This window comes from Manis pentadactyla, chromosome 2, assembly GCF_030020395.1.
Source record: "Manis pentadactyla isolate mManPen7 chromosome 2, mManPen7.hap1, whole genome shotgun sequence".
NCBI lineage: Eukaryota > Metazoa > Chordata > Mammalia > Pholidota > Manidae > Manis > Manis pentadactyla.
Genome location: NC_080020.1, coordinates 23,398,935 through 23,410,654, shown reverse-complemented (window position 1 = coordinate 23,410,654; position 11,720 = coordinate 23,398,935). Strand labels below are relative to the sequence as shown.

Here is an 11,720-nt window from a genome sequence, read left to right as displayed (position 1 = left end):
GAGACTGCCCAAAGGATGGAGCCAGGACCAACAGTTTCCCTGTATGTTTCTGGGTGACGTTTCTCCTCTTTACCCTGCCACTTAGCTGCTACATGTGACATGCATAGGGACGTGCCTCTGTTTAAAAGACCACTGCTCTGAGAGTGCCAGTTTGAGGAGGGAAGAAAATCTAGCTTGGGAGTTTAAAAGAAGAGGGTTCCAGAGCCAGTTCCCTAATGACACCATGGCCTGCAAATATGGGTGGGGCTCATGCATTGGGAGCCCAGATGGATCTGTTGTGGAGTCTCAGGGACATGAGCCGTGTACTCTATGTTCCCTGTGACTCGGCATCTGCTTCTGGAGAGAGCCAAGTAACCTCACCTGGCCCATCACTTTGCTGGCCTACAGTTCCCTTGTTTATATAAAAAGGGAGGTTGGAGGAGATCAGTGGTTCAAAAACATGTGTTTCCTCTCCTTAAAGCAACTGCTTTAATATATTAGCTTTTGCATAACATTCCACTGGAAGGAAGAGAAGTTTTAGAGCTAACGCCTGCTTATAGGAGAATGGAGGACAGGGCAACATGTTATATGCCACCACAGGGAATCACCTGGATAAATCCAGACTATGGAACAACTGGCTCTCAGCAATACGACACTGTCCAAGAAAAAAGAGGAGGGAGCACTGTCAAAAAGAGACTTAAGGGAGATAACAACTGAACAAAGTGTGAAACTTGTTTGGACTGGATTCAAGCAAACCAACTTTTAACGACTTTTTTACCAGTGATTGGTGATTAAGGACCGGTGTCACATTAGGTCCTGCAGAAAGCAGCCTCTGCAGTGGACTTAGTCTGCAGGGTGTTTATTAAGGAGTGCCCTTGGCACCAACACCTGGGGAAGGGAAGGAGTCGGAGTGGGCAGAGGGAGGAGCTGAGCTGTGCCACAAGCCCAGCCACATCCTTGGTGGGTCCCATGAGGAATCCTGGAGCTGGATGGCCTTGCAGAGCTGTCCCATGTGGGGCTGAGATGAGCAGGCCTGGACACCTGTGTGGATCAGCCACTGGGTATGGGCCGCCCTGGGAAAGGGCTCACGTGGCCTTGGGTAACGTGTCTCCGTGCAGCGCAGGTCATTCCTGAAGGGGCTGGCTGAGGGCTGTCTGCCAGTGGCACTCAGCTGCTGGGGCCACAAGTCTTCTACCCTTTGGTAAGGGGCCTGTACAGCTGCTCATCACAGCATCTACCGCAACCAGATCGTTATTACATGTAATAATGATGCGGTTATGTTAAAAAACACCCAGATGTCTTAAACATGTGTAATGGAGGGGTGAAGTCGTATGTCTGGAATTTGCTCTTTTAGATGCTTTAGTTAAGAAAATGAAAGAGAAATGAAAAGGATGGATGAAGCAGATGTGGTGCTATGTTACATTGGAATCTGGGTAATGGGTAGGTGGGTGGGGATTCATTGCACAAGTCTCTACTTTTGAGAATGACTGAAAAATTTTACAATAAAATGAAAGTATAAGAACAAAATGATTCAAAGCAAGCAGGTCAATCTGGCATTAATTAATTGTCAATTGATATCTATGAAAGCCAGAATGTTGGTTTTAGGTCAATGAAAAGTTCTCAAGGCTAACAAAATGAAAGCCACTAGTTAAGACGTAAGCTGAATTCTCTTTTAGCCTTCAAATCCTATGGCTTCTTTACTTCTCAAGAAGGTGCAGGCTTCCCACTGGCTTGGTTAATCTCTTCCATGAAGGAGGGTGCCACACTGGTCAGCTGATCCCCGCTAGTGCTACTGGATGCAGCAAGACTTGGATGCAGGTCTGTCCCCTATTGGGCCAGGCTGGTTCCCTGCAGCCCCTGCAAACAGGAAAGAGAACATACCAGGTAAGAGGAGGCTGGACTGGGCTTCCCCTTTGTCCCAGTTTGGACCAAGAGTTGCAAACTCAAAGGCTTTCAGGGGTCAACAGATAATCACACATGCAGAAGGCAAGCCAAGTGTAGGGAGAATCAGAAATCAAAAATGTTGACTCAGAAAAATAGCAGCACAATCGGATGATAAATGGCAACTATCACTTAGCACCAATGTCTGAGAGTAATAGGGAGCAGTGCAGACTGTGACAAACCAGAGAGATTCCCTAGTCCCTGCGAAAGGGAGCAGTTGCTCCTCAGCTCCAGCTAATTGTCATGCAGAGATGCAGACTGGTGTGGCCAAATCTTGATTTAAAAAAAAAAAAATGCTGAAAATCTGGATTTTTAAAATCTGAAGTATTCCATTTGTAAAAATGGACTGCAAATTTGCATTTTTTTAAAAAAGCAGGTCAAACAAAAGACATCTGCAAACCACAAGTTTGCACAGACCTGCCACTAGCCCAAAAGACAAAATGCAAATTCAAAAAAGACAGCATCTCCCTCAGGATACTTTGCTGCCATTTTCTGGAAAATTGTAAAAACAATACAAATCTGTGATGGAGCTGTGCAAACAGCACAACTTGCAAGACCGTAAGTGGTTGCCTCACATTTGCAGCCGCCAGTTTGGAATCACCCCTCGCTGCCCAGAGCCGAGTAGAGCCAGAGACCTGTCAGTGTCTGAGTGAAGAGTGTGTCTAGAAGGGTGGGTGTGCAGAGGAAGTCAGGGTTAGTGAGGACCAGAAACCATGTCCTGTGAAGGAACTGGAGCCACACACCAGTAAATAATGACTTGAGGGAGGGAGAGTGTTTCTTCACTGGGGCTGGGTTGGAACAAAGAAATCCCATTTGATTCCTAAGGGCAGAACTGTGCCACTAGGTGGAGGTTCAAGAGGAGAAGCACGGAGGTTTCTGATAGTGGTGAGTGAGGCTGGCACGGAAGACAGCGCACCTGTCGTCACTGGTGGTCTCACAATGGTATAGATAGGATTCAAGCTTTAGACGGAAGACTGGAAATTTGGCCTCTAAGATTCCTTCCAGCCAATAATTCTAGGTTTTCTCCTTCATGCCTAGGTAGGGCCCCAGGGCTACAGTTTTAGAACTGGACTCTATCCCACACTAGTTGGGGGGCAGCTGGGCAATCCTTGCTGCAAGCCTTGATCTTGGGACCCAGGCTCTGCCCCTTACTAACTCTGTGATGTGGCCATAATACTCCGTCTCTGTGAGCCTCCGTGCTCTCGTACAGAGAATGGGGATAATAATAGGTCATGGGGAAGCCCAAATAGGAACACACGTGAGACTCTGAGACCAGGCCAGGCACACTGTGAGCACTCTGTGTGGGGGCATCTGGGCCTCCCACTTCTCCCCTTCCACAAACCTTGCTTGGCTGCCTGCTGTTTCTGCTTCTCCTCCAGCACCTTCATCTTAGCATCATACTCATCAGCAAGTGCCTTCCACTCCTGGCGGTTGTTGGTGATCCCATCCAGCATGGGCGTGATCTCTTCATGGAAGCGGGAGAATTCCTGCAAGAGCGAGAGCCTCTGGTGCAGGGACCACGACCCAGGGTCCAGGCCCAGAGGGGAGGTGCAACTCAGCATGCCCACCACCTGAATGAGTGGCCTTGAGGAGCAGGTGTCCTGTCACCCCACAGTGCGCATGCTGCCACTGTAAGGCCTGTGGTCAACAAGATCCCCACCTCCTCTCCTGCTTAAAACCCTCCCGCAGCACCCCTGTCCTTCGCGGTGGGGTGCATGCTCCTTCACATACTTTCTTCAACCTTCTAGACATTCCAAATCTGTCACTTCCTGGAGTGTATCCTTCCTTCTGTCAGCTGCACACAAGCTCCCCCCTTTGCGAGGACACCCTAACTTCCCCTCTTTCCCTTGAGGGCTCAACTTAGATGTCACTTCAGAGAAGTTTCTTCTGATTCCCTAGATAAGTCGAACCACCTATTCAAAGCTCCCAGAGCCCTCTCTTCCCACATCTCACATCACTGTGATGACTCCCTTTTCCCGACGACTCCAGGAGCTGTGACCTTGGAGAAGGCAGAGACACTGTCTGCTCACTCACAGGGTGGCCCTGGCCCAGCACAGGGGCACAAAGATGCTCAGCAAATATTTGCTGTGTGAGACTGGGATTTGTGAAGGGGATTTTTAAGATCTCTTAACTCTAAGAATAAAAATAATGCCTCTGAGCACAGAATTTTACAGTTTATGCAGTACTTTATCTCCTTTGATCCTCAGAAATGCCTATGAGGTAGGAAAACAAGATTCATTACTCCCAGATGTTTAGGTGAAGAAATCGAGTTGCAGATCAATGGAGCATCTTTGCCCAAGGTAAGCATGGCAAATCCCGGGCCCGCTGCAGAGTTCCAGCCAGTGGCAGCCGTGCTCAGAGCTGCCTGGGTGGGGTCCAGGCTCTGCCACAGGCTGTGAGACTTCAGCAGGCCACCTGCAGAGCTCATCCTCACCCATGAAGTCAGGACGGCACAATGCGTACCTCACAGGATTATCAGGACAGCACACATGAAGTACTCAGCCCCCTCTCCCTCTTTTAGAAATGTTACTGATACAGTGGAGAGTATGGCCGCTCTGCCCAGTTGCTCAGAGGACTTGAATCAGCCTGTGTTGTATCAGACATGCACCTGTTCCCTCACTGGAGCACGCACACTTCTCCGCAGAAGGGCTGCAGCCTGCATGGCAGAAAGAGTCCTGGACCTAATCCTGTCTCACGGCTGACCCCAGTGACCCTGCCCCATCATTTCTCATCTCTGACTGCTGTCTCCTCATGTGTAACATGGCCAAAATAAAATAACAAATAGAAGGGGGATGGTGGCACAGAGAATGTGAATTTGGGAGGGGTAGGTTTCTCAAGAGGGAGACTTTGAGCAAGAGCTTAAAGAGAAATTAAGATTATCTTTTGACAACTGGGTTGCTGTGGCCTATCGCATTTCCACCATCAGGGGAAGTTAGGAGGGCACAGTTCTGTGTTCTTCCCCCTTCCCTGTCTGAAACCATATTTAGTCATTTGTCCCACAACTATTGAGCAACTAGGGTGTGTGAAGCTCCATGCCCGGGTCACTCAAGACCCCATAGGCTGCCCTGAGCACCACACACTGTTGCAAATGAGAAGCACCTTGTAAAGTATCACCCACTGGTCACTTGCCAGGGTTCATTATTCCTGATGTCTTTCAGGAATCCATTTATCAAAAACATCCTCTGAGAAATAATAAAATAAATAATTGGACTTGAGAAAGCAAATAACCTACCTTATAAACAAAGGTGCAAACAAAGTCAATGAAGCCAACCTGAAGCTTGGGGAGTTCGTCTGCCTTATTTCTGTCCATCATGGGCTGTTATGGGGGAGAAAGAGTTAACTGCACTGGGCTCCTCCTGGTGTGGTGCAGGGGGCACATGCTACTTATGAGGATTCTTGCTTAAAAAATATATCAAACCTGAAATTCATCAAGTTTCTACACCTGACTAGTGGTTTTCAGGCAATATAGGTCTAGAGGAACATATTAAATAACACCACAGAGGTGCAATCAACCAAATGCAGAATGTGGGAAACTACACAACAGAGGGACCCACTGCCTTCAACAAATAAACAGCATATGAAAAAAAAGGAGGAAACTGGTACCTATGAAAGGAGATTTAAGAGACAGGAGGGAGTGTGGACTTGATTGGATCCTGATTTAAACAAATCAACTTAATTATTTTTCTTGCTTAGTCAGGGAAAATGAACAGTATGGAGATTAGACGATATTAAAGAATTATTGTTAATTTTGTGAGTGTGATAATGGTGTGTGTGTGTGTGTGTGTGTGTGTGTAAGTTCTGATATACACTAAAGTACATACTTAAAGATACATACTAAAGTACTTATGGAAGAAATGACAACATCTAAGATTTACTTTAAGATACTTCAGTGAAAAGATTAAAAAATGCCAGGGATTGGGCAATAGACAAAACAAGAATGGCAGACTGTTGCTAATGGTTGAATCTGGCTGATGGGTAAGTAGATTTCATTAATTAGTTTCTCTACATTTAAAAATCTTAAAAAGAAAGAGATACAAATCCAACGGCCCTTGCTGTTGACGGTGGCCCTAGGCTGTTGGAACTGAAAGGGAAATCCAAGTGTCGGTGTCCGTTTGTCGGTCCCTACTTAGCTGAGTGAACTAAGGACACATCCATTAGAGCAGGGCTCCCAGACCTTGGAGAGGTGCACACTGCTGGGCCCACCAGCGGAGTTCCTGCCTAGGTAGGGTCTGTGAACTTGCATCTCTATTATGTGCCCCAATAATAAGGTTAATGGTGGTCTGGAGACCACCCTTTGAGAACCACTGCATCAGGAAAAGGTTATCTCTATGGTAAGGTTACACACTGCTATATCAGGAGGCACATCGCTCTACTGAGAGGAGGTCGCGCGTGCCCAGCATCAGGTTGGTCCCGTCTCTACTCACAATGGGATTCTGCTGCAGCACCGTGCGCTCCAGGTCACCTTGTTCCCAGAATTCGGCTGCAACCAGCAGAGCTACCTGCAACAGACAGACGCCCACAGTCTCACGGGATCAATGCCCAGCCCTGACCCTCCTGCCACTCTCACTCCACTTGGATTTCCAGCTCAGCAAAAATGAACCCCACTCCTCCCCTGCCACGTGTTGTCTTCCCTGGAGGGGTCCTAACGTGCTTTCCATGTCTTGGCGCAGGAGGCTGGAACAAAGGCGGCTGCCTCTGGAGCTGCTGTCGCGGTACGGGGTTTCCCTCCTCTCAGCCAGGAGGAGATCATACCTTACTCTGTACCTCCCAGGGCTTGGTGATGGCTGAGAGATCGCAGGCGGTCATCATCATGGCCCTGTACATAAGGACACCGTCCCTCAGTCCAGAGTCATTTAAGGCCTCAAGTGCTGGTTAATCCCATACATTCCTCCCTTGTCTACACCCCATTGAGAGCTGAGGGGTCATTTCCCATTGCATCTGAAGGTCAGGCTTTGAGGTCAGGCAGACATTCAAATCCTGCCTAATTACCAGAAGTTTAACATTGGGCAATTAAGCCAACCTCTCTAAGCCTCTGTTTCCTTGTCTGTAATAATAATTACAGACAAAATGCTTGTCTGGCATTTTCCTCACAGAGTGGATGCAAGATCAAATGAGATATTGTGTGTTAAAACTTAGCATAGTCCTAATACCAAAACCAGGCAAAGACCCCACCAAAAAAGAAAATTACAGACCAATATCCCTGATGAACATAGATGCAGAAATACTCAACAAAATATTAGCAAACCGAATTCAAAAGTATATCAAAAAGATCATACACCATGACCAAGTGGGATTCATCCCAGGGATGCAAGGATGGTACAACATTCGAAAGTCCATCAACATCATCCACCACATCAACAAAAAGAAGGACAAAAACCACATGATCATCTCCATAGGTACAGAAAAAGCATTCAACAAAGTTCAACATCCATTCATGATAAAAACTCTCAGCAAAATGGGTATAGAGGGCAAGTACCTCAACATAATAAAGGCCATATATGATAAACCCACAGCTAATATCATACTGAACAGCGAGAAGCTGAAAGCTTTTCCTCTGAGATCGGGAACAAGACAGGGATGCCCACTCTCCCCACTGTTATTTAACATAGTACTGGAGGTCCTAGCATGGCAATTAGACAAAACAAAGAAATACAAGGAATCCAGATTGGTAAAGAAGAAGTTAAACTGTCACTGTTTGCAGATGACATGATATTATACATAAAAAACCCTAAAGACTCCACTCCAAAACTATTAGAACTAATATCGGAATACAACAAAGTTGCAGGACACAAAATTAACACACAGAAATCTGTGGCTTTCCAATACACTAACAATGAACCAATAAAAAGAGAAATCAGGAAAACAATTCCATTCACAATTGCATCAAAAAGAATAAAATACCAAGAAATAAACCTAACCAAAGAAGTGAAAGACCTATACCCTGAAAACTATAAGACACTCTTAAGAGAAATTAAAGAGGACACTAACAAATGGAAACTCATCCCATGCTCGTGGCTAGGAAGAATTAATATCATCAAAATGGCCATCCTGCCCAAAGCAATATACAGATTCGATGCAACCCCTATCAAATTACCAACAGCATTCTTCAACAAACTGGAACAAATAGTTTAAAAATTCATATGGAAACACCAAAGACCCCAAATAGCCAAAGCTATCCTGAGAAGGAAGAATAAAGTGGGGGGGATCTCGCTCCCCAACTTCAAGCTCTACTACAAAGCCACAGTAATCAAGACAATTTGGTACTGGCACAAGAACAGAGCCACAGACCAGTGGAACAGAATAGAGACTCCAGACATTAACCCAAACATATATGGTCAATTAATATATGATAAAGGAGCCATGGACATACAATGGCGAAATGACAGTCTCTTCAACAGATGGTGCTGGCAAAACTGGATAGCTACATGTAGGAGAATGAAACAGGATCACTGTCTAACCCCATACACAAAAGTAAATTCAAAATGGATCAAAGACCTGAATGTAAGTCATGAAACCATAAAACTCTTAGAAAAAAACATAGGCAAAAATCTCTTGGACATAAACATGAGTGACTTCTTCATGAACATATCTCCCCAGGCAAGGGAAACAAAAGCTACAATGAACAAGTGGGACTATATCAAGCTGAAAAGCTTCTGTACAGCAAAGGACACCATCAATAGAACAAAAAGGCATCCTACAGTATGGGAGAATATATTCTATTCATGAAATGACAGATCTGATGAGGGGTTAACATCCAAAATATATAAAGAGCTCACGCACCTCAACAAACAAAAAGCAAATAATCCAATTAAAAAATGGGCAGAGGAGCTGAACAGACAGTTCCCCAAAGAAGAAATTCAAATGGCCAACAGACACATGAAAAGATGCTCCACATCGCTAGTCATCAGAGAAATGCAAATTAAAACCACAATGAGATATCACCTCACACCAGTAAGGATGGCTACCATCCAAAAGACAAACAACAATAAATGTTGGCAAGGTTGTGGAGAAAGGGGAACCCTCCTACACTGCTGGTGGGAATGTAAATTAGTTCAACCATTGTGGAAAGCAGGATGGAGGTTCCTCAAAATGCTCAAAATAGAAATACCATTTGACCCGGGAATTCCACTTCTAGGAATTTACTCTAAGAATGCAGCAGCCCAGTTTGAAGAAGACAGATGCACCCCTATGTTTATCGCAGCACTATTTACGATAGCCAAGAAATGGAAGCAACCTAAGTGTCCATCAGTAGATGAATGGATAAAGAAGATGTGGAACATACACACGATGGAATATTATTCAGCCATAAGAAGACAACAAATCCTACCATTTGCAACAACATGGATGGAGCTAGAGGGTATTATGCTCAGTGACATAAGCCAGGTGGAGAAAGGCAAGTATCAAATGATTTCACTCATATGTGGAGTATAAGAACAAAGAGAAACTGAAGGAACAAAACAGCAGCAGACTCACAGAACCCAAGCATGGACTAACAGTTACCAAAGGGAAAGGGACTGGGGAGAATGGAAAGGAAGGGAGGGATAAGGGCAGGGAAAAAGAAAGGGGGCGTTGCGATTAGCATGTATAATGTGGGGGCGGGGGGCACGGGGAGGGCTGTGCAACACAGAGAAGACAAGTAGTGATTCTACAGTATCTTACTATGCTGATGGACAGTGACTGTAATGGGGTTTGTGGGGAGGATTTGGTGTAGGGGAGAGCCTAGTAAACATAATGTTCTTCATGTAACTGTAGATTAATGATAACAAACAAACAAAAAACTTAGCATAGTGCCTGGACATAGCATGTGTATGATACTGGCAATTATGAACATATGTGAGGTTTTTATTGTGTGCCACACATTGTTCTAGGCATTTTATAGACATCCTTTTCATTTCAATCTCTTCACATCTTCGGAGTTCCTTCTCTCCTGCCTAGTACAGAACAATGTTTCTCCTTCTTTTGCCCATCATTCCCCCACTCCAAATGGTCAGAGCCATTTTAGACATTTTTTCTGTAGTCACTCCAGAGACATACTTCATATCTGTTAGGAGGGCCATGGACCATTGCAATATCTAAGATTTTTTACTCTTTCCCCAAGAACCAATTTTTGCCCCATTAGGGGTGATAATCACCCCTGTTGAAAATCCATGGTGCAGGGAGAAAGGTGACCTCAGTCATTGTGAGGAAGCCTGGCAGTAAGTAGAGGCAGAGATTGGGGGAAAAAAGAAAGGATTAAAAGATAAATTATTTATGAATTTTACAATAACAGGGGAGTAAGCCAGGTATTATTACATAGGTAGGTACAATAGAAGACAGAAAGGGAGGGCACAAGGGCAAAGAATTGGAGGAAGAAGGGGAACTGGAGGTGTTTCCGGGACAGTGGCACAGACATCTGGGATGAACCCAGGGCCACGTGGCATGGTGCTCAATACCCGGCTGGGAAGGGCACACTGCTTCAATAAGCGGCGGAAAGCTGTCAAAGGCTCAGAGCCTGGTCGCCTGGTCGCGACCTCTCCAGAGTTACGCTGAGGAAGGCAGGGGGACAGTACATGGAAGATGGAGCAAGACAAGAGGCTAGGAAGGAAGGAGGGGATTCACTACAGCCATCCAGGCAGAGCAGAAGGGCCTGCCGTGGCATCTGCGGGCTGGGAGAGCATCCAGTCAACCCACTTTAGGAGAGTCAACCTGCCCTGGGGAGACTGGCAAGATGGGTGGGCAGGGGCGGGGACAGTGGGAGAAGCCTGGGGCTCTGAATCTTATTTGCTTCTTGGATGATTTTACAATTAACTAGCTATATCTGGCATAGGCTATGGAAATGAAATATTAACAGGTTTAAATATCTTCCATTAAGTAAACTCTCAAAAATTTGTAGAATTCTTTAAGTTCATGAACTTTCAGAAATGCATACATTTCTTATTTATACTTTGTAATAATTTCAAAATGTGTGCCCAGTGCTTAGTGTGAAGTGTTGTGACACGTTACCGTCAAATAAACTAAGGAAATGAATGCTCAACTATGCATAAAAGAGCCACTGGTCCCCTGTCACTTGTCAGTATCCACATTTTACATCCACAGGTGTGGCTTCAGGGATACACTGGATGTTCACTCTCCTTGGCTGGAGAGATCACATTAAAATCATTCCTGCAGCTGGGGATTGACCCCTAAGCGGGCTTCTGCAAACAGAGATTTGTTGTGTGCTTGGGATGGGTGGAGGAGGACCCCTGGGTGCCAGAAAAACCAACTCAAAGCCTCATATGCTCCAAAGACAAGGCATTGCATTCACTTAGGCACCACCCCCTCAGGCTGTTTCCAGGTCAAGGTGCCACACTAGGCCCTGGAGACCCAGAGAGGCCCACAGGGAGCTCACAGTCACTCAAGGAACAGAGAGCAAAAAACCTGTCATCACAATATTCTAAGTGGGGATGGCAGAAAGAAGTGCAAGGTGCAAAAAATAAAAATAAAAAATCCAAAGTTGAAAGCAACTAGCTCAGCTCAGGAGGTATCTAAAAGGTGACAGTGGAGCAGGGCCTTGAGGGGTGCATAGGAGCTCTCCAAGACAAGGGAGAAGAAATGGTATAATGGGCAAGGTGCAGTAGACAGTACTAGGGATTGCCACAGGGCGAAGGCCATCCAGGAGTGTAGGGAGCGTTCACCCAATCATCCCTGTCCATGAATGTGTGCCAGACACCAGGCAGGGGCTGGCTCACAGTGTCCCTGCTCTCTGAGAGCTTGTGGACGTGTTGGGCAGTTGACATGATCACACAAATGAAGGACAACATTACAGTTGTCCTTCAACAAAC

General features: G+C 45.8%; 1 protein-coding gene across 1 annotated transcript in view; it reads right to left on the bottom strand.

The window, feature by feature from the left end:
- Nucleotides 1-458: 458 nt before the first annotated feature.
- Nucleotides 459-11,720, bottom strand: part of PDE6A (phosphodiesterase 6A) — a 70,021-nt gene continuing 58,759 nt past the window's right edge. The window contains exons 18-22 of the mRNA XM_036881553.2: nucleotides 6,673-6,736; nucleotides 6,345-6,419; nucleotides 5,153-5,236; nucleotides 3,263-3,407; nucleotides 459-1,836 (exon numbers count right to left, since the gene is read on the bottom strand). Coding sequence (XP_036737448.2) covers nucleotides 1,769-1,836; nucleotides 3,263-3,407; nucleotides 5,153-5,236; nucleotides 6,345-6,419; nucleotides 6,673-6,736 — 436 coding nt within the window. The 3' untranslated portion in view covers nucleotides 459-1,768. The remainder of the gene's footprint in view (nucleotides 1,837-3,262; nucleotides 3,408-5,152; nucleotides 5,237-6,344; nucleotides 6,420-6,672; nucleotides 6,737-11,720) is intronic.